This window comes from Salvelinus namaycush, unplaced genomic scaffold (assembly GCF_016432855.1).
Source record: "Salvelinus namaycush isolate Seneca unplaced genomic scaffold, SaNama_1.0 Scaffold2551, whole genome shotgun sequence".
NCBI classification, from domain to species: Eukaryota; Metazoa; Chordata; class Actinopteri; order Salmoniformes; family Salmonidae; genus Salvelinus; species Salvelinus namaycush.
This window is the reverse complement of record NW_024059399.1, coordinates 7,544-31,834: the sequence shown is the minus strand read 5'-3', so window position 1 is coordinate 31,834 and position 24,291 is coordinate 7,544. Positions and strand designations below refer to the sequence as shown.

Genomic DNA, 24,291 nt, shown 5'->3' with positions numbered 1-24,291 from the left:
GAGACAGCGTTAGTCAGGGGAGTTGTAGCGGTCCGTATCACAGAGACAGCGTTAGTCAGGGGAGTTGTAGCGGTCCGTATGACAGAGACAGCGTTAGTCAGGGGAGTTGTAGCGGTCCGTATGACAGAGACAGCGTTAGTCAGGGGAGTTGTAGCGGTCCGTATGACAGAGACAGCGTTAGTCAGGGGAGTTGTAGCGGTCCGTATGACAGAGATAGCGTTAGTCAGGGGAGTTGTAGCGGTCCGTATGACAGAGACAGCGTTAGTCAGGGGAGTTGTAGCGGTCCGTATGACAGAGACAGCGTTAGTCAGGGGAGTTGTAGCGGTCCGTATGACAGAGACAGCATTAGTCAGGGGAGTTGTAGCGGTCCGTATGACAGAGACAGCGTTAGTCAGGGGAGTTGTAGCGGTCCGTATCACACGCCGGCGTTAGTCAGGGGAGTTGTAATGGTCCGTATCACACGCCGGCGTTAGTCAGGGGAGTCGTAGCGGTCCGTATGACAGAGACAGCGTTAGTCAGGGGAGTTGTAGCGGTCCGTATGACAGAGACAGCGTTAGTCAGGGGAGTTGTAGTGGTCCGTATGACAGAGACAGCGTTAGTCAGGGGAGTTGTAGCGGTCCGTATGACAGAGACAGCGTTAGTCAGGGGAGTTGTAGCGGTCCGTATGTCAGAGACAGCGTTAGTCAGGGGAGTTGTAGCGGTCCGTATGACAGAGACAGCGTTAGTCAGGGGAGTTGTAGCGGTCCGTATGACAGAGACAGCGTTAGTCAGGGGAGTTGTAGCGGTCCGTATCACAGAGACAGCGTTAGTCAGGGGAGTGGTAGTGGTCCGTATGACAGAGACAGCGTTAGTCAGGGGAGTTGTAGCGGTCCGTATGACAGAGACAGCGTTAGTCAGGGGAGTTGTAGCGGTCCGTATGACAGAGACAGCGTTAGTCAGGGGAGTTGTAGCGGTCCGTATGACAGAGACAGCGTTAGTCAGGGGAGTTGTAGTGGTCCGTAGGACAGAGACAGCGTTAGTCAGGGGAGTTGTAGCGGTCCGTATGACAGAGACAGCGTTAGTCAGGGGAGTCGTAGTGGTCCGTATGACAGAGACAGCGTTAGTCAGGGGAGTGGTAGCGGTCCGTAGGACAGACCTCCAGCCTCTCTATCAGCAGTCTTCTGCAGGAGGTGTAGGTGCTGTGAGAGATGGGGCAGCTTCATCCTCAGGAGATCTCTAAACACAGCCATGTCCACAGACAGGGAACGCAGGTTGTTGGCAAAATAACTCTCTGGTAGCACCTTGTCTATCAGGTAGATCATCACCTAGAGGAGACGGAGGATCGGTTAGAACGAGTACAACAGATAATCAACTCCTTTCAGAGCAGTGTTTGAGTGTAATAAATCAACTCCTTTCAGAGCAGTGTAATAAATCAACTCCTTTCAGAGCAGTGTTGGAGTGTAATAAATCAACCCCTTTCAGAGCAGTGTAATAAATCAACTCCTTTCAGAGCAGTGTAATAAATCAACTCCTTTCAGAGCAGTGTTGGAGTGTAATAAATCAACTCCTTTCAGAGCAGTGTTGGAGTGTAATAAATCAACTCCTTTCAGAGCAGTGTAATAAATCAACTCCTTTCAGAGCAGTGTAATAAATCAACTCCTTTCAGAGCAGTGTAATAAATCAACTCCTTTCAGAGCAGTGTAATAAATCAACTCCTTTCAGAGCAGTGTTATAAATCAACTCCTTTCAGAGCAGTGTAATAAATCAACTCCTTTCAGAGCAGTGTAATAAACCAACTCCTTTCAGAGCAGTGTAATAAACCAACTCCTTTCAGAGCAGTGTAATAAATCAACTCCTTTCAGAGCAGTGTTGGAGTGTACCTTGAGTGCGTGGCTCTCGTTGCCCTCTGTAACATCCAGTATGAGAGCTGCCAGTACGTTGAAGCCCTGACAGTATCCTACAGCCTTATTCCAGCGAGCGTACGCCAGGAGTACCCTCTTCAGCACCACCCGGTCCTGCTCCCCCTCCTGGCCGGAGTATGAACTACATCCTGTCCTGTGTAGGTCCTAATGAACAACAAGACTTTATTCATCCATACCAGGAGACTGCATTTAATGATATAACACAACAGTTTTACACACAGAGACCGAGACCGAGACAGAGACAGAGACAGAGACAGAGACAGACAGAGACAGAGGAGACAGAGAGACAGAGGAGACAGAGGAGACAGAGAGACAGAGGAGACAGAGAGACAGAGAGACAGAGACAGAGAGAGAGAGAGAGACAGACAGAGACAGAGGAGACAGGCAGAGACAGACAGGCAGAGACAGACAGGCAGAGACAGACAGGCAGAGACAGACAGGCAGAGACAGACAGGCAGAGACAGGCAGAAAGACAGACAGAGACAGGCAGAGACAGACAGAAAGACAGAGACAGACAGAAAGACAGACAGAGACAGACAGAGACAGAGACAGAGACAGAGACAGAGACAGAGACAGAGAGAGGAGGTATGGACCTTGTCCTGCTAATTCATGGTTCACTCCGGACAAGGGAAGGAGGGAACAGCTGTTGTTTTCCATGAACAAATATCCTGCTACACACACACACACACACACACACACACACACACACACACACACACACACACACACACACACACACACACACACACACACCAGTCTGGGTGTTACCTTAACAATCTGGATGCCCAGTGAGTCATCGTCAGGGTTACTGCGTTCGTTGAAAGCGAAGCGAAGAGTTTTGTCCCAGTCGATAGAGATACTGTGGAGGTACTGATCAGCCAGAGTCAGCCATACCTGGATAACACACAGAGTATTCATATATACTGTACACACTAGTCCTCACAGAGGAGACACACAGAGTATTCATATATACACAGTTATACTGTACACACTAGTCCTCACAGAGGAGACGCACAGTAAAGAGTCCTCACAGAGGAGACGCACAGTAAAGAGTCCTCACAGAGGAGACTCACAGTAAAGAGTCCTCACAGAGGAGACACACAGTAAAGAGTCCTCACAGAGGAGAGACACACAGTAAAGAGTCCTCACAGAGGAGACTCACAGTAAAGAGTCCTCACAGAGGAGACTCACAGTAAAGAGTCCTCACAGAGGAGACTCACAGTAAAGAGTCCTCACAGAGGAGACGCACAGTAAAGAGTCCTCACAGAGGAGAGACACAGTAAAGAGTCCTCACAGAGGAGACACACAGTAAAGAGTCCTCACAGAGGAGACGCACAGTAAAGAGTCCTCACAGAGGAGACACACAGTAAAGAGTCCTCACAGAGGAGACGCACAGTAAAGAGTCCTCACAGAGGAGAGACACAGTAAAGAGTCCTCACAGAGGAGACACACAGTAAAGAGTCCTCACAGAGGAGACTCACAGTAAAGAGTCCTCACAGAGGAGACACACAGTAAAGAGTCCTCACAGAGGAGAGACACAGTAAAGAGTCCTCACAGAGGAGACACACAGTAAAGAGTCCTCACAGAGGAGACTCACAGTAAAGAGTCCTCACAGAGGAGACACACAGTAAAGAGTCCTCACAGAGGACACCAATCAACTGGGACCGCTGGCTGGACAGTCAGAATAAACACTGCTAGAGAGATGGGAAGTACCATCACATCTGTTACATCAGTGGCACTACTATGACGTACCCTCTTCCTCCACTCTTTAGGGATGCCTGTAGGAAGTCTGACCACAGCCTTCAGAGCATCATACCACTGGGGAGAGAGAGAACACACACAGATCAGATTCACACAGATCAGATTCACACAGATCAGATTCACACAGATCAGATTCACACAGACCGACATCACATAAATATGATACACACACACAGACACCTGAAACTGGGCTAAAGATGTGATGGGACACGACCATACTGACCTGTTGGAAGCCGTTCTTGCCCAGAGAAGGTTCGATGGTGAACTTTAACCTGGTGTCCACTCCTACAGAGAACAATGTACAGACTCAAAGACTCCACTGTAGCAGAACTGTCAGTCACCACTCAACACACACATGGAAAGCTCTCTAACAAGGCTTACTGGCTAATCAGGTACATAATATCATCAGTCTAAGTTCAAGTACAGTGACATGCAGGGAGGAAAATAAGCTTGTCCAATACTAATGACGTCACTGCTATCCGTGTGCACCTGGGATAAACAAATCACATTTATCATAGTACTGAAACATGGCGAGATGGAAATATATTAGTGACAATGACTTTGCGTTCTTCCAATTATTTACTCTTGATCTATGTTCAGCTCCACCCGAACAGCTGTGAGGTGCTAGGCTCTCTGGGGCTATTCATTATGCCAATTCTGTTGAAAAACCTTTCTTAAAACGGGAGCAAACGGAACTAAAACAGGGTGGCATCTACCCGAATTTGCCCAATAAAAACTATCGTTTTTCTCTGCTTGCTTCCGTTTGGTTCTTAAACGGTAAACGTTTCCATAACGAATACGCCTCAGGTTGTGTTTTATTATTAGATGTTGCTGTCCGCTACTGTGGTGCTGAATCCTTCCGGGTTCGCTCTCGAATTACACTACAACAGGTCCTAACGACACTACCTTACGCGCTGACACTCACACAACGGAAGTAACGAAACTATAACCCAGATCAGAGGAGCCTTAAATGAAACAAACGGGAAAGAGAATGATTCAGACTGAACCCGTTCCTCCAGCCCTAACCTGTCTGGCGGCCAGCCAGCGACCACACAGCCGCCATTTGCCCTGCTCTGCTCGGCTTCATGCTACAGCTCACACCGGCCTCTCTAACTCTCCCCACCTAACTAAACTTCTATACGGTTTAGAGTATAGCTCCAACCTGGGTCTCTCTGAGCGCTGTCTGTCTCCGCCATGTTGAGATCTGGTCAGGTCTTCTATAGCTGGCTAGCCACCAGAGTCGCCCCGACACTGTGTTTACATTACAGCGACGTGTTACCATGACACCCTCCTCCTTCATAGCCTACAGGACGCTGACAGCTGAGACCAGACCGTCATAGGCTAGGCTACATCACCAGACGGGCTAGCTAGAGACATATGACTACACCTATGGGCAAGGCTATATGTAGCTAGGCTATATGTAGCTAGGCTACATCACCAGATGGGCTAGCTAGAGACAGATATGACTAGACCTATGGGCTAGGCTACATCACCAGACGGGCTAGCTAGAGATATATGACTAGACCTATGGGCTAGGCTACATCACCAGACGGGCTAGCTAGAGATATATGACTAGACCTATGGGCTAGGCTACATCACCAGACGGGCTAGCTAGAGATATATGACTAGACCTATGGGCTAGGCTACATCACCAGACGGGCTAGCTAGAGATATATGACTAGACCTATGGGCTAGGCTACATCACCAGACGGGCTAGCTAGAGATATATGACTAGACCTATGGGCTAGGCTACATCACAAGACGGGCTAGCTAGAGACAGATATGACTACACCTATGGGCTAGGCTACATCACAAGACGGGCTAGCTAGAGACAGATATGACTAGACCTATGGGCTAGGCTACATCACAAGACGGGCTAGCTAGAGACAGATATGACTAGACCTATGGGCTAGGCTACATCACAAGACGGGCTAGCTAGAGATATATGACTAGACCTATGGGCTAGGCTACATCACAAGACGGGCTAGCTAGAGACAGATATGACTACACCTATGGGCTAGGCTACATCACAAGACGGGCTAGCTAGAGACAGATATGACTACACCTATGGGCTAGGCTACATCACAAGACGGGCTAGCTAGAGACAGATATGACTACACCTATGGGCTAGGCTACATCACAAGACGGGCTAGCTAGAGACAGATATGACTAGACCTATGGGCTAGGCTACATGTAGCTAGGCTACACCTGACAGCAGCATCCAATACAAGACGACATGAATGAAGGAATTCAACTACGGGGCTTTAGTTCTATCAGCCTATCGGTCCCAACACCGAGTTGACGAGGAATCACATCAATGAAACGCCTTGTAGAGTATCGCCGTGATTTCAGAACCACAATGAATGAACAGCCCCCATGACGCCACCACAACTAGCAGTGACATGTTATTCTGTAGACAGACAGACCACAGCGCACCCTCCCCTGAGACAAAAACGGATAGAGTATCAATCAGGCTGGAGCTGAACGGGCTCCGGTCGGTCACCTGGCTCGAGCGTGCAGAGCAGACGGGGCGCTCTCCGGGAGATTCCGTTCCTTTTCTTCAGGACGTTACTGATGATGTTACCGACACCACTCGAACCCTGCCGCAACACACACGGCCCAGACCGAGCCCTCCTCCCCGCGTTAAACCGGGCCTGCTTCATTTCCCAATCAAACCGACACACGCACCGTGTAGCCTAAAAGTTATTGTCGGTAGACTACATTAATGTTTTTCCCTTTGTGCGCTGCTTCAATGTAAATGTCCGTTATTCCCTCCGTCCCACGCGAATCCCGTCGCCTAGCTGCTCCACAACAGCCCGATGTCTTCCAGGGAGGAGGGAGATTGATCAATCACATTGATCTTTCCGTCTCCGGTCCAGCCCAAGAACTGTCAACAGTCTCGCGCCCACAGGAAAATGGCCTTGACGTCTATTCCATCCAGGAGGAAATCTCGCGCAATTATGCCTTTAAAAACACGGATTAAAGTGTTGCTAAAATATATAGATCTGTCTTAATCGATGATCAGATATCAGTTCTCCCTCTAACCATACGGAGGAGATGCGACTCTGCAGCGGTCTCAGGAGCTGCTGCCCCGGTATACACCCCTACCCAGCGTCACGGGGAGGGGTGGATGCGGTATGATGGTGGGAGGAGAAGAAAGCCGTGATGAAGTAATGTGAAGGGAGGGGTGGAGAGGGGAAGATCGGCAGGGCAACAGCCCCAAAAAGAGAGCCATTGTGAAAAGAAAGACAGTCATCGCTGCTAAATCACTAGATAACAAGGCATGTATGAGTCTCAGCCAGATGACTTCAGGTAGAGATACTGTAACATGCTACTGGTCCTGTGAGAGGACAGGTCACACTGGAACTATAGTATACACTGTTACTACAGACTTTACCTCCATGGTAGGTGCTGATCACTGTTACTACAGACTTTACCTCCATGGTAGGTGCTGATCACTGTTACTACATAGACTTTACCTCCATGGTAGGTGCTGATCACTGTTACTATATAGACTTTACCTCCATGGTAGGTGCTGATCACTGTTACTACATAGACTTCACCTCCATGGTAGGTGCTGATCACTGTTACTATATAGACTTTACCTCCATGGTAGGTGCTGATCACTGTTACTATATAGACTTTACCTCCATGGTAGGTGCTGATCACTGTTACTATATAGACTTTACCTCCATGGTAGGTGCTGATCACTGTTACTACATAGACTTTACCTCCATGGTAGGTGCTGATCACTGTTACTACAGACTTTACCTCCATGGTAGGTGCTGATCACTGTTACTACAGACTTTACCTCCATGGTAGGTGCTGATCACTGTTACTACAGACTTTACCTCCATGGTAGGTGCTGATCACTGTTACTACAGACTTTACCTCCATGGTAGGTGCTGATCACTGTTACTACAGACTTTACCTCCATGGTAGGTGCTGATCACTGTTACTACAGACTTTACCTCCATGGTAGGTGCTGATCACTGTTACTATATAGACTTTACCTCCATGGTAGGTGCTGATCACTGTTACTACAGACTTTACCTCCATGGTAGGTGCTGATCACTGTTACTACAGACTTTACCTCCATGGTAGGTGCTGATCACTGTTACTACAGACTTTACCTCCATGGTAGGTGCTGATCACTGTTACTACAGACTTTACCTCCATGGTAGGTGCTGATCACTGTTACTACAGACTTTACCTCCATGGTAGGTGCTGATCACTGTTACTACAGACTTTACCTCCATGGTAGGTGCTGATCACTGTTACTGCAGACTTTACCTCCATGGTAGGTGCTGATCACTGTTACTATATAGACTTTACCTCCATGGTAGGTGCTGATCACTGTTACTATATAGACTTTACCTCCATGGTAGGTGCTGATCACTGTTACTACAGACTTTACCTCCATGGTAGGTGCTGATCACTGTTACTACAGACTTTACCTCCATGGTAGGTGCTGATCACTGTTACTACATAGACTTTACCTCCATGGTAGGTGCTGATCACTGTTACTGCAGACTTTACCTCCATGGTAGGTGCTGATCACTGTTACTATATAGACTTTACCTCCATGGTAGGTGCTGATCACTGTTACTATATAGACTTTACCTCCATGGTAGGTGCTGACCACTGTTACTATATAGACTTTACCTCCATGGTAGGTGCTGATCACTGTTACTATATAGACTTTACCTCCATGGTAGGTGCTGATCACTGTTACTACAGACTTTACCTCCATGGTAGGTGCTGATCACTGTTACTATATAGACTTTACCTCCATGGTAGGTGCTGATCACTGTTACTATATAGACTTTACCTCCATGGTAGGTGCTGATCACTGTTACTACATAGACTTTACCTCCATGGTAGGTGCTGATCACTGTTACTACAGACTTTACCTCCATGGTAGGTGCTGATCACTGTTACTACATAGACTTTACCTCCATGGTAGGTGCTGATCACTGTTACTGCAGACTTTACCTCCATGGTAGGTGCTGATCACTGTTACTGCAGACTTTACCTCCATGGTAGGTGCTGATCACTGTTACTACAGACTTTACCTCCATGGTAGGTGCTGATCACTGTTACTATATAGACTTTACCTCCATGGTAGGTGCTGATCACTGTTACTATATAGACTTTACCTCCATGGTAGGTGCTGATCACTGTTACTACAGACTTTACCTCCATGGTAGGTGCTGATCACTGTTACTACAGACTTTACCTCCATGGTAGGTGCTGATCACTGTTACTACAGACTTTACCTCCATGGTAGGTGCTGATCACTGTTACTATAGACTTTACCTCCATGGTAGGTGCTGATCACTGTTACTATATAGACTTTACCTCCATGGTAGGTGCTGATCACTGTTACTACAGACTTTACCTCCATGGTAGGTGCTGATCACTGTTACTATATAGACTTTACCTCCATGGTAGGTGCTGATCACTGTTACTACAGACTTTACCTCCATGGTAGGTGCTGATCACTGTTACTACAGACTTTACCTCCATGGTAGGTGCTGATCACTGTTACTATATAGACTTTACCTCCATGGTAGGTGCTGATCACTGTTACTATATAGACTTTACCTCCATGGTAGGTGCTGATCACTGTTACTACAGACTTTACCTCCATGGTAGGTGCTGATCACTGTTACTACATAGACTTTACCTCCATGGTAGGTGCTGATCACTGTTACTGCAGACTTTACCTCCATGGTAGGTGCCATGCTGATCACTGTTACTACAGACTTTACCTCCATGGTAGGTGCTGATCACTGTTACTATATAGACTTTACCTCCATGGTAGGTGCTGATCACTGTTACTATATAGACTTTACCTCCATGGTAGGTGCTGATCACTGTTACTGCAGACTTTACCTCCATGGTAGGTGCTGATCACTGTTACTATATAGACTTTACCTCCATGGTAGGTGCTGATCACTGTTACTACAGACTTTACCTCCATGGTAGGTGCTGATCACTGTTACTACAGACTTTACCTCCATGGTAGGTGCTGATCACTGTTACTACAGACTTTACCTCCATGGTAGGTGCTGATCACTGTTACTACAGACTTTACCTCCATGGTAGGTGCTGATCACTGTTACTACAGACTTTACCTCCATGGTAGGTGCTGATCACTGTTACTACAGACTTTACCTCCATGGTAGGTGCCATGCTGCGTGTTGATCAAACAGAGAAGAACATTAAGGAAAGTGAGCTGTGAGAATGAAGGAACCAGACGTACAGATCCTGCACTTGTCCGGCTACAGGTCCACATCTACTGTAGATCATGGAGCCCTGCTGGAAAGTAGTGTGTGAAAACAACCTATCCAAGCAGACAGAACACCGTCTGGGTGGGCCCTGGGCAGGATGTGGTGGACTGGTGTTGGTAGGTTATAATATGGTACCGTCTGGGTGGGCACTGGGCAGGATATGGTGGACTGGTGTTGGTAGGTGATAATATGGTACCGTCTGGGTGGGCAGGATATGGTGGACTGGTGTTGGTAGGTTATAATATGGTACCGTCTGGGTGGGCACTGGGCAGGATATGGTGGACTGGTGTTGGTAGGTTATAATATGGTACCGTCTGGGTGGGCACTGGGCAGGATATGGTGGACTGGTGTTGGTAGGTGATAATATGGTACCGTCTGGGTGGGCAGGATATGGTGGACTGGTGTTGGTAGGTTATAATATGGTACCGTCTGGGTGGGCACTGGGCAGGATATGGTGGACTGGTGTTGGTAGGTGATAATATGGTACCGTCTGGGTGGGCACTGGGCAGGATATGGTGGACTGGTGTTGGTAGGTGATAATATGGTACCGTCTGGGTGGGCACTGGGCAGGATGTGGTGGACTGGTGTTGGTAGGTGATAATATGGTACCGTCTGGGTGGGCACTGGGCAGGATGTGGTGGACTGGTGTTGGTAGGTGATAATATGGTACCGTCTGGGTGGGCACTGGGCAGGATATGGTGGACTGGTGTTGGTAGGTGATAATATGGTACCGTCTGGGTGGGCACTGGGCAGGATGTGGTGGACTGGTGTTGGTAGGTTATAATATGGTACCGTCTGGGTGGGCACTGGGCAGGATATGGTGGACTGGTGTTGGTAGGTGATAATATGGTACCGTCTGGGTGGGCACTGGGCAGGATATGGTGGACTGGTGTTGGTAGGTGATAATATGGTACCGTCTGGGTGGGCACTGGGCAGGATATGGTGGACTGGTGTTGGTAGGTGATAATATGGTACCGTCTGGGTGGGCACTGGGCAGGATGTGGTGGACTGGTGTTGGTAGGTGATAATATGGTACCGTCTGGGTGGGCACTGGGCAGGATGTGGTGGACTGGTGTTGGTAGGTGATAATATGGTACCGTCTGGGTGGGCACTGGGCAGGATATGGTGGACTGGTGTTGGTAGGTGATAATATGGTACCGTCTGGGTGGGCACTGGGCAGGATATGGTGGACTGGTGTTGGTAGGTTATAATATGGTACCGTCTGGGTGGGCACTGGGCAGGATATGGTGGACTGGTGTTGGTAGGTTATAATATGGTACCGTCTGGGTGGGCCCTGGGCAGGACATGGTGGACTGGTGTTGGTAGGTGATAATATGGTGCCGAGACGTGGTACATGATAGTCTACTCAGCTCTCGGTGGGAAACACCCATAACACTTCCTGGTTAATAAGAGTAGAGCTGCACAACATCCACCCTGAAGACAATGACATCACCAACTGAAGGGGGGGGGGGGGGGGGCAAACATCCATCCACCCTGAAGACAATGACATCACCAACTGAAGGGGGGGGGGGGGTCAACATCCATCCACCCTGAAGACAATGACATCACCAACTGAAGGGGGGGGGGGGGGCAAACATCCATCCACCCTGAAGACAATGACATCACCAACTGAAGGGGGGGGGTCAACATCCATCCACCCTGAAGACAATGACATCACCAACTGAAGGGGGGGGGGGGGGGGGGGCAAACATCCATCCACCCTGAATACAATGACATCACCAACTGAAGGGGGGGGGGGGTTGGGCAAACATCCATCCACCCTGAATACAATGACATCACCAACTGAAGGGGGATGGTCAACTGGGTGGGTGGGGGCAGAGAACAGACTGGGACAGCAGAACATATTCATACCCCTGGACTTAATCCACATTTTGTCATGTTACAGCATTAATCCCCCCCATTTACACACAATACCCCATAATGACAAAGTGAAAACATGTTTTTAGAAATGTTAGCACATTTTTTGAAAATGAAAACAAAATCTCTCAATACATAAGTATTCACACCCATCACACCCGTGCTTCTACACCTGCATTGCTTGCTGTTTGGGGTTTTAGGCTGGGTTTCTGTACAGCACTGAGATATCAGCTGATGTAAGAAGGGCTTTATGAATACATTTGATTTGATGAGTCAATACATAAATCACCTTTGACAGCAATTACAATTGTGGGTCATTATGGGTAAATCTAAGAGCTTTCTACAGCTGTGGGTCATTATGGGTAAATCTAAGAGCTGTCTACAGCTGTGGGTCATTATGGGTAAATCTAAGAGCTGTCTACAGCTGTGGGTCATTATGGGTATATCTCTAAGAGCTTTCTACAGCTGTGGGTCATTATGGGTTAATCTAGGAGCTGTCTACAGCTGTGGGTCATTATGGGTAAATCTCTAAGAGCTTTCTACAGCTGTGGGTCATTATGGGTAAATCTCTAAGAGCTTTCTACAGTTGTGGGTCATTATGGGTAAATCTAGGAGCTTTCTACAGCTGTGGGTCATTATGGGTAAATCTAGGAGCTGTCTACAGCTGTGGGTCATTATGGGTAAATCTCTAAGAGCTGTCTACAGCTGTGGGTCATTATGGGTAAATCTAAGAGCTGTCTACAGCTGTGGGTCATTATGGGTAAATCTCTAAGAGCTGTCTACAGCTGTGGGTCATTATGGGTAAATCTAGGAGCTGTCTACAGCTGTGGGTCATTATGGGTAAATCTAGGAGCTGTCTACAGCTGTGGGTCATTATGGGTAAATCTAAGAGCTGTCTACAGCTGTGGGTCATTATGGGTAAATCTAGGAGCTGTCTACAGCTGTGGGTCATTATGGGTAAATCTAAGAGCTGTCTACAGCTGTGGGTCATTATGGGTAAATCTCTAAGAGCTTTCTACAGCTGTGGGTCATTATGGGTAAATCTAAGAGCTGTCTACAGCTGTGGGTCATTATGGGTAAATCTAGGAGCTGTCTACAGCTGTGGGTCATTATGGGTAAATCTAGGAGCTGTCTACAGCTGTGGGTCATTATGGGTAAATCTCTAAGAGCTGTCTACTGCTGTGGGTCATTATGGGTAAATCTCTAAGAGCTTTCTACAGCTGTGGGTCATTATGGGTAAATCTAAGAGCTGTCTACAGCTGTGAGTCATTATGGGTAAATCTAGGAGCTGTCTACAGCTGTGGGTCATTATGGGTAAATCTAAGAGCTTTCTACAGCTGTGGGTCATTATGGGTAAATCTAAGAGCTTTCTACAGCTGTGGGTCATTATGGGTAAATCTAAGAGCTGTCTACAGCTGTGGGTCATTATGGGTAAATCTAGGAGCTGTCTACAGCTGTGGGTCATTATGGGTAAATCTCTAAGAGCTGTCTACAGCTGTGGGTCATTATGGGTAAATCTAGGAGCTGTCTACAGCTGTGGGTCATTATGGGTAAATCTAGGAGCTGTCTACAGCTGTGGGTCATTATGGGTAAATCTCTAAGAGCTGTCTACAGCTGTGGGTCATTATGGGTAAATCTAAGAGCTGTCTACAGCTGTGGGTCATTATGGGTAAATCTAAGAGCTGTCTACAGCTGTGGGTCATTATGGGTAAATCTAGGAGCTGTCTACAGCTGTGGGTCATTATGGGTAAATCTCTAAGAGCTGTCTACAGCTGTGGGTCATTATGGGTAAATCTAAGAGCTGTCTACAGCTGTGGGTCATTATGGGTAAATCTCTAAGAGCTGTCTACAGCTGTGGGTCATTATGGGTAAATCTCTAAGAGCTGTCTACAGCTGTGGGTCATTATGGGTAAATCTAAGAGCTGTCTACAGCTGTGGGTCATTATGGGTAAATCTAAGAGCTGTCTACAGCTGTGGGTCATTATGGGTAAATCTAGGAGCTGTCTACAGCTGTGGGTCATTATGGGTAAATCTCTAAGAGCTGTCTACAGCTGTGGGTCATTATGGGTAAATCTAAGCTGTCTACAGCTGTGGGTCATTATGGGTAAATCTAAGCTGTCTACAGCTGTGGGTCATTATGGGTAAATCTCTAAGAGCTGTCTACAGCTGTGGGTCATTATGGGTAAATCTAAGAGCTGTCTACAGCTGTGGGTCATTATGGGTAAATCTAGGAGCTGTCTACAGCTGTGGGTCATTATGGGTAAATCTAGGAGCTGTCTACAGCTGTGGGTCATTATGGGTAAATCTCTAAGAGCTGTCTACAGCTGTGGGTCATTATGGGTAAATCTAAGAGCTGTCTACAGCTGTGGGTCATTATGGGTAAATCTCTAAGAGCTGTCTACAGCTGTGGGTCATTATGGGTAAATCTCTAAGAGCTTTCTACAACAACATTCGCACACTTTTTGTAATGTTCAAACTCAAGTTGGTTGTTGATCATTGCTAGACAGCCATTTTCAAGTCTTGCAATAGATTTTAAAGCAGAATTTAGTCAAAACGTTAACGAGGCCCCTCAGGAACATTACATGTCATCTTGGTAAACAACTCCAGTGTATCTGGCCTTGTGTTTCAGGTTATTGTCCTGCTGAAAGGTGAATGTATCTCCCAGTGTCTGGCGGAAAGCAGAGATGAGAAAGTCATTACAAAAATCATGTTAAACACTATTGTTGTCCATGCAATTTATTATGTGACTTGTTCAGCAAATGTTTACTCCTGAACTTATTTAGGCCATAACAAAGGGGTTGAATACTTATTACTCAAGACATTTCAGCTTTTCATTAGGTAATTTGTAAACATTTCGAAAAACATAATCCCGCCTTAATGCCATGCTGCGCGCATAGACGCAAGAGATTGAAATTCACTAAATTAGCTCCACTAGTTTGCAGAACAACATTTTTTTCTGTGATCGAATCAACATTATAAAAAAAATCAGGCCCTTTTCAATGCAACAAACCAAAACAAATGTAACTTCGCTAGATCTGAATCTGTGATGTTGTTGTAGGCAGAGCCAGAGCGCAACGGAGTAGAATTGTATTGGTGGGGGTTGTCCTCCAGCGGTCTTTCCATCACCCGCGAGTGAATGCGCTATTCAGATCAGTGCACTATTGTCGATATTCTTTGCTAGTTAGCGAGTTATTAGCCCAGTTATAGATAAGTATAGGTCAGCAATGGGGAGTTACTGCTTCCTAAAGCACACAACGTGTAGGCTACATTTCAAGCAGTCTGAGAAGCCTGTCAAAGTAAAACGCGTATGTCTTAAAAGGGGCAGTGTTAGATTTTGAGACAGGCTTGAATATGTAAATAAGCCAATAGGCAGAAGTGTAGCCTACAATGTCGTCTAATTTTCTGCATGGTAATAATAATACATGTTATTTTGTAACGTGGTTTCTTGCATCATACAACACAATACACTGACCCATGGTGTTAAAGACCAAGTAAAAAAAAAAATCTATCATTAATGTCAAGCCCTTCAAAATGTAAAAACGTTTTTAAAAGTCTCATGCAATGTAGGCCTGAATTGAATACCACATATATGCTACTGTAGGCCATAGAAATCAAAAGCTATCGCCATGTGAAAATGTTATGGGATTTGTGCCATTGGTTTTGTTGGTAGGACTACATTATGCTCAAATAGCCACAATAGCCTATTGGCTACTGTCTAAAACTGTCAGGGTACAGCCTATTGGCTACTGTCTAAAACTGTCAGGGTACAGCCTATTGGCTAAACTGTCAGGGTACATCCTATTGGCTAAACTGTCAGGGTACATCCTATTGGCTAAACTGTCAGGGTACAGCCTATTGGCTACTGTCTAAAACTGTCAGGGTACAGCCTATTGGCTACTGTCTAAAACTGGCAGGGCACAGCCTATTGGCTACTGTCTAAAACTGTAAGGGCACAGCCTATTGGCTACTGTCTAAAACTGTAAGGGCACAGCCTATTGGCTACTGTCTAAAACTGTAAGGGCACAGCCTATTGGCTACTGTCTAAAACTGTAAGGGCACAGCCTATTGGCTACTGTCTAAAACTGTAAGGGCACAGCCTATTGGCTACTGTCTAAAACTGTCAGGGTACAGCCTATTGGCTACTGTCTAAAACTGTAAGGGTACAGCCTATTGGCTACTGTCTAAAACTGTCAGGGTACAGCCTATTGGCTACTGTCTACTGTCTAAAACTGTAAGGGCACAGCCTATTGGCTACTGTCTAAACTGTCAGGGCACAGCCTATTGGCTACTGTCTAAACTGTCAGGGCACAGCCTATTGGCTACTGTCTAAAACTGTAAGGGCACAGCCTATTGGCTACTGTCTAAAACTGTCAGGGCACAGCCTATTGGCTACTGTCTAAAACTGTCAGGGCACAGCCTATTGGCTACTGTCTAAACTGTCAGGGCACAGCCTATTGGCTACTGTCTAAAACTGTAAGGGCACAGCCTATTGGCTACTGTCTACTGTCTAAAACTGTAAGGGCACAGCCTATTGGCTACTGTCTAAAACTGTCAGGGTACAGCCTATTGGCTACTGTCTAAAACTTTAAGGGCACAGCCTATTGGATACTGTCTAAAACTGTAAGGGCACAGCCTATTGGCTACTGTCTAAAACTGTAAGGGCACAGCCTATTGGCTACTGTCTAAAACTGTAAGGGCACAGCCTATTGGATACTGTCAAACTGTAAACGTGCACCGGAAGTTGCACAACATTCTCAATGTTCAAGTTTCCGCTCACAAGACCTAAAATGTGCTCGGTGCCCCCCAAAAATTGAGGGAACATTGGTACGCAGCGACAAAAAAAAATATCTACATTTAATCAATTTTTAAAATTCAGGCTGTAACAATAAAATGTGAAAAAGTGGAGGGGTGTGAACACTGAAGGCCCTGTACACACCGTTTGGTCAGGGCAATATAGGGAATAGGGTGCAATAGGAGCGCGACACTACATAGGGAATAGGGAGCACGACACTACATAGGGAATAGGGAGCACGACACTACATAGGGAATAGGGAGCACGACACTACATAGGGAATAGGGAGCACGACACTACATAGGGAATAGGGAGCACGACACTACATAGGGAATAGGGAGCACGACACTACATAGGGAATAGGGAGCACGACACTACATAGGGAATAGGGAGCACGACACTACATAGGGAATAGGGAGCACGACACTACATAGGGAATAGGGAGCACGACACTACATAGGGAATAGGGAGCACGACACTACATAGGGAGCACGACACTACATAGGGAATAGGGAGCACAACACTACATAGGGAATAGGAGCACGACACTACATAGGGAATAGGAGCACGACACTACATAGGGAATAGGAGCACGACACTACATAGGGAATAGGAGCACGACACTACATAGGGAATAGGAGCACGACACTACATAGGGAATAGGAGCACGACACTACATAGGGAATAGGGAGGACAACACTACATAGGGAATAGGAGGACAACACTACATAGGGAATAGGAGCACGACACTACATAGGGAATAGGGAGGACAACACTACATAGGGAATAGGGAGGACAACACTACATAGGGAATAGGGAGGACAACACTACATAGGGAATAGGGAGGACAACACTACATAGGGAATAGGGAGGACAACACTACATAGGGAATAGGGAGGACAACACTACATAGAGAATAGGAGCACGACATTACATAGGGAATAGGGAGGACAACACTACATAGGGCTCAGGGTGCCACCGCGTCTCCTTACTTCTTTTCTGGGACACGGCCTGCAGACAGGCGGTGATGATGTCATAGTTCTTCTGGAGCTTGTGAGTGAGGCGGTCTCTCCTCTTCAGCTGGCGCAGCAGCTTGGCTGACTGGAGACCCGTCCTGTAGCGTACCTCCACTATGACACAGCTCAACTCTTCTGGTGCTGGAACACAATATAGATATATAGATATATAGAGCAGCTTGGCTGACTGGAGACCTGTCCTGTAGCGTACCTCCACTATGATACAGCTCAACTCTTCTGGTGCTGGAACACAATATAGATATATAGAGCAGCTTGGCTGACTGGAGACTGAAAACATTCTTGGCTGACTTCCCCCCACTGTACCCTAGAGCTGGACTTCCCCCCACTGTACCCTAGAGCTGGACTCCTCCCACGGAACCCTAGAGCTGGACTCCCCCCCACTGTACCCTAGAGCTGGACTCCCCCCCACTGTACCCTAGAGCTGGACTCCCCCCCACTGTACCCTAGAGCTGGACTCCCCCCCACTGTACCCTAGAGCTGGACTCCCCCCCACTGTACCCTAGAGCTGGACTCCCCCCCACTGTACCCTAGAGCTGGACTCCCCCCCACTGTACCCTAGAGCTGGACTCCCCCCCACTGTACCCTAGAGCTGGACTCCCCCCCACTGTACCCTAGAGCTGGACTCCCCCCCACTGTACCCTAGAGCTGGACTCCCCCCCACTGTACCCTAGAGCTGGACTCCCCCCCACTGTACCCTAGAGCTGGACTCCCCCCCACTGTACCCTAGAGCTGGACTCCCCCCCACTGTACCCTAGAGCTGGACTCCCCCCCACTGTACCCTCGAGCTGGACTCCCCCCCACTGTACCCTAGAGCTGGACTCCCCCCACTGTACCCTAGAGCTGGACCCCCCCCCCACTGTACCCTAGAGCTGGACTCCCCCCCACTGTACCCTAGAGCTGGACTCCCCCCCACTGTACCCTAGAGCTGGACTCCCCCCACTGTACCCTAGAGCTGGACTCCCCCCACGGTACCCTAGAGCTGGACTCCCCCCACGGTACCCTAGAGCTGGACCCCCCCCTGGTACCCTAGAGCTGGACTCCCCCCACGGTACCCTAGAGCTGGACCCTCCCCCCACGGTACCCTAGAGCTGGACTCCCCCCCACTGTACCCTAGAGCTGGACTCCCCCCCACTGTACCCTAGAGCTGGACTCCCCCCCACTGTACCCTAGAGCTGGACCCTCCCCCCACGGTACCCTAGAGCTGGACTCCCCCCACGGTACCCTAGAGCTGGACCCCCCCTTGGTACCCTAGAGCTGGACTCCCCCCACTGTACCCTAGAGCTGGACCCCCCCCTGGTACCCTAGAGCTGGACTCCCCCCACTGTACCCTAGAGCTGGACCCCCCCCCACTGTACCCTAGACTTTATTTATTGTGAATCAGCATCAATCTCATAGCGTGTCCTTTCATCACCCTGTGAAGTTGATCAGCATGTATTTAATCTGTATCTAAGAAACGGCATGTCGTAGTGGGAGGACTGCACACCTCATCATCGTGTGACTCCCAAATGTGTGTAAATATATTAGTATTTGTGTATATTAGTATTTGTATATTATATTAGTATTTGCGTTTCAACGGCCATTTCTCACATAATACATTTTAAGGACACAAAAAGATCCCATGTAAAATTAACACATGATCTGTAACCATTTTATAAAATTGTACTGAAATGTAAAATGTAAAATGACTTTACTGGCATAGAAACTGTGGATGGAAACGTGGTTACAGGCTGTAAAATCTACTCCAGGCCAATGTTACTCTAAACCATAAGATCACATTAAAGCTACTACAGCCATATTTCTGTTTTATTATAACTCACCTTTCTGAGACAGGTAGTTGACCTGGTGTCTCCTGGTGTGTTTCTCCTGCAGTTCCTGGAGGAAGCTGGATCCAGTATTACTGCGGCAGAACAGCTCAGAGCTGGACGCCTCGGTACTGCTATCCGGGCTGTCTACACTGAGCCGGGCGCTGCTGTAGGTGTCATAGAGCTCCACCAACAGACAGTCCACTATGGAGGAGCGGGGGGCTCGGAGAGCCTGACCCTGGAGGTCGCCAAGAGTCACACGATCACCGGCTCCAGACCCCAGGCCGTTGTTCTGGGGATACAGACTCAGGGATGATGTGTCGTTGGCGCTGTCTCTCGGTCTCTTTGTGTTGTCGTGGCCTGAAGAGGACCGAGAACTAGGTCCGGTCCACTGCTGAAACGCCGAGAAGCCGTCTAAGAGTGACGCACCTGTACCTGAGTTGATAAACACTCCGCTCTCCCCCTCCGAACAGATGTCGCCGTTACATATGTCTATTTCTAAAAGTTCCGCCACGTCCTGAGCCTGGGACGACATTACAACACGCTGTTCCGGGTCGCTACTGTTATTCTTGTGCTTCTCAAGTTGCCATCTCTCCGCAACGTGAACGTTTCATGGGAACAGGTGCAACTACTTTTCTTAATTCAACACAGGTCTTCAAGAGGAAGTGAGTTCCGGGTGCATTCCATTCCACTACTCAGGAGGTGGGGCTGTGCTCCGGTGCTACTAGTTTCCTTCCTGAAAGTTCGCAAACTGCCGCCCCTCCGGAGTGAATAGTCCAGCCCACTGGAAACTTCTTCTGGCCATGCTATCCGATATCTCTGGGACGTCCCCTCCATTGAATTTGACATTTTAAATGGTTAGGTAAGGGGACGTGCCAAGGGTTTCGAATAGCACTTTTCAACTTTATTGAGCCGCACGGCCACATTTCCCCAGTGCTGCCGCGCTCCTCCACATCAACACACACCTGACCACTCAGACGTCCTCATCAACACACACCTGACCACTCAGACGTCCTCATCAACACACGCCTGACCACTCAGAGAGGAGCCGAACTGACCTGTCATCTCAGCAGAGCGGTGTACGGTAACGTGGCATTACAGCGCAGCAAATAAACGTTTATTGATGAGGATTTAGAGGATTCTTAAAGCCTAGTCCTCATGTTACAATCAAGTAATAGACATGGTAGTAAGACAATATCAATCTGCTTTCTCCCTCTTTTGTAGCCCTGTGATATAGACAACTGTTTAATAAACGGTATATTTACATTACCATAGCACTGCTTTCTCCCTCTTTTGTAGCCCTGTGATATAGACAACTGTTTAATAAACGGTATATTTACATTACCATAGCACTGCTTTCTCCCTCTTTTGTAGCCCTGTGATATAGACAACTGTTTAATCAACGGTATATTTACATAGCACTGTTTTCATCCAATTGGCGATGGATTTTCATATGAATATTCAACATTCTGGATTATAAAACGATGCGTTTTCCCCCACCAGTGCGGGTAGGCTAGTCTACACGATGACATTATTATGGATAATAGCGAGAATATTTTGTATTAGTCAATCGGCAGTCAAGCATTGATCATCATGTCACCAGAATAAGACCCAGTATATGTATTGTAAAGGAGCATGAACCTCATCACCAGGCACTTTCACCACCCTGTGAAGTTCATCATATAACCCGTTCCACCTGTAGCCTGATAAACCGCACCGTTTCCCGAGTCGTAGATGATGTAGTGGGAGACAACACGTCATCGCGTCACTCCAACTAGGGCGGGGCTAGGGCGTACAATATCACATTACACAAGGACCTTAGAATGATAAACGTGTTTATACCCCTTAACAGAGTATTTCATTGTCTTAGAATATAGTTTATTTTTGTACGGTAAGTAAATGTGATGTTTGTAAATTTACATTTCTGAAAATGTAAAACATCTTTAGGTGTTACAGGGACCTTGTATAGTGATAAGAACTCCTTATAATGAAGACCCTCTGCATTTACCAGTTGGCTCACCGATAGGATATTATTACAGAACCAATATTCTAAAAACAAGTATTTTTATACAATATGTCCCGACTATTCCATATATAATATCTGTGTGGAGAAAAATTATAGTTATAAATGAAGGAATATGGTAATTAAACCTGCCGGCTATATTGACATATTTTTATTTATTTTTTACTATATTGACATGTTTTATTTATTTCTATATTGACATGTTTTTATTTTATTTATTTTAATATTGACATGTTTTTATTTATTTTATTTTAATATTGACATGTTTTTATTTATTTTATTTTAATATTGACATGTTTTTATTTATTTTATTTTAATATTGACATGTTTTTATTTATTTTATTTTTATATTGACATGTTCAATTGAACGTTTTTCTCATTTGATGTCATACCCCAAGTAGTGCAGTGCACATGGTAGATCAGCTGACCGGGGCTCGGTTGTCAGGCAGCACATGGTAGATCAGCTGACCGGGGCTCGGTTGTCAGGCAGCACATGGTAGATCAGCTGACCGGGGCTCGGTTGTCAGGCAGCACATGGTAGATCAGCTGACCGGGGCTCGGTTGTCAGGCAGCACATGGTAGATCAGCTGACCGGGGCTCCGTTGTCAGGCAGCACATGGTAGATCAGCTGACCGGGGCTCGGTTGTCAGGCAGCACATGGTAGATCAGCTGACCGGGGCTCCTTGTCAGGCAGCACATGGTAGATCAGCTGACCGGGGCTCGGTTGTCAGGCAGCACATGGTAGATCAGCTGACCGGGGCTCCGTTGTCAGGCAGCACATGACTACCGAGCAGCAAATTACCAGTTTTCCTTCAAAATAATAGTCTCGCACTGAAGATTGTAAAAAAGAATACAAATGGCCGAAATGTGTTACATTTTATTAGGAAATGTTTCCAGGCTTAGAATTTTGCTAAACCAATATCAAAAAAGGAAAATAGATAATAGCCTTAATAGCACAAATAATATTATAGCATTTACCATATTGACAAGAGCATTGACAATATTAACACGAGCATTGACACTTCAGTCTCCTTTGAACCTAATTTAACACCTGGTTCACTTAAAAGGCTGTCCAGGTACGTCACGTCAAGCACAAGTGTCGGGAGGGGAAAGGGGAGGGGCTTTGTTCTCCATTGCTCCTCTATTGTTCATCAAGCAAGGGAGGAGCCCAATGACATCATGGATTCCCATCAGACCAACCAGTGGTGGTGTAAAGTACTTAAGGAAAAAAAAGTACTACTTAAGTACTGTACTTTACTTTACTATTTACTTTACACTTATCAAGAGAACATCCCTGGTCATCCCTACTGCCTCTGATCTGGAGGACTCACTAAACAGAGAACATCCCTGGTCATCACTACTGCCTCTGATCTGGAGGACTCACTAAACAGAGAACATCCCTGGTCATCCCTACTGCCTCTGATCTGGAGGACTCACTAAACAGAGAACATCCCTGGTCGTCCCTACCGCCTCTGATCTGGAGGACTCCCTAAACACAAATGCTTCGTTTGTAAATGATGTTGGAGTGTTCCCCTGGCTATCTGTAAATGATGTCTGAGTGTTGGAGTGTGTCCCAGTCTATCTATCTGTAAAGATGTCTGAGTGTTGGAGTGTTCCCCTGGCTATCTGTAATGATGTCTGAGTGTTGGAGTGTTCCCCTGGCTATCTGTGTAACGGGTGTCCTCCTCCTCTTCGGAAGAAGAGGAGGAGTAGGGATTGGACCAAAGCGCAGCGTGGAATGTAGACATAATTAAGTTTATTAAAGTAAAGACGAAAACCAAAAACACTTCAACAAACTACAAAATAACAAACGAATCGTAGACAGACCTGAACTATGTGAACTTACATATAACACGAAGAACGCACGAACAGGTACAGACTACAACAAACGAACAAACAAACCGAAACAGTCCCGTGTGGTGCAACATACACAGACACAGAAGACAATCACCCACAAACAAACAGTGTGAACAGCCCACCTTTATATGGTTCTCAATCAGAGGAAACGACAAACACCTGTCCCTGATTGAGAACCATATAAGGCTAATTACACCTGACCTAAACATAGAAACACAAAACATAGAATGCCCACCCCAACTCACGCCCTGACCAACTAAACACATACAAAATTAACATAAAACAGGTCAGGAACGTGACAATCTGTAAATGATGTCTGAGTGTTGGAGTGTTCCCCTGGCTATCTGTAAATGATGTCTGAGTGTTGGAGTGTTGGAGTGTTCCCCTGGCTATCTGTAAATTATGTCTGAGTGTTGGAGTGTTCCCCTGGCTATCTGTAAGGATGTCTGAGTGTTGGAGTGTTCCCCTGGCTATCTGTAATGATGTCTGAGTGTTGGAGTGTGCCCCTGGCTATCTGTACATGATGTCTGAGTGTTGGAGTGTGCCTCTGGCTATCTGTAATGATATCTGAGTGTTGGAGTGTTCCCCTGGCTATCTGTACATGATGTCTGAGTGTTGGAGTGTGCCTCTGGCTATCTGTAATGATATCTGAGTGTTGGAGTGTGTCCCCTGGCTATCTGTAATGATGTCTGAGTGTTGGAGTGTTCCCCTGGCTATCTGTAATGATGTCTGAGTGTTGGAGTGTTCCCCAGTCTATCTGTAATGATGTCTGACTGTTCCGGTTTTGGCAGGAAAGACCGGGTTAACTAGTGAGAAAAATGATTTATTCTCAGGATGGAACATTTGTAAAATACGGGGAAAATATTCAACCCTAATTGAGACAGATATGATTGAAGCCTGGGCTATAATATAATATAATATAACATTCTACATAGTTCATTGTT

At 46.8% G+C, this 24,291-nt stretch overlaps 1 protein-coding gene across 1 annotated transcript; it reads right to left on the bottom strand.

The window, feature by feature from the left end:
* Window positions 1–1,135: 1,135 nt before the first annotated feature.
* LOC120039126 (TBC1 domain family member 30-like) lies at window positions 1,136–20,137 on the bottom strand (the record flags this gene model as incomplete). The annotated part of the gene is made up of 7 exons (XM_038984651.1): window positions 19,483–20,137; window positions 17,621–17,785; window positions 3,886–3,947; window positions 3,654–3,719; window positions 2,670–2,795; window positions 1,860–2,045; window positions 1,136–1,304 (listed from the first exon to the last, which is right to left on the bottom strand). Coding segments are annotated over exons 1-7 (1,294 nt in total), but the record flags the coding sequence as incomplete, so codon positions are not given.
* Between the last annotated feature and the right edge of the window lie 4,154 nt (window positions 20,138–24,291).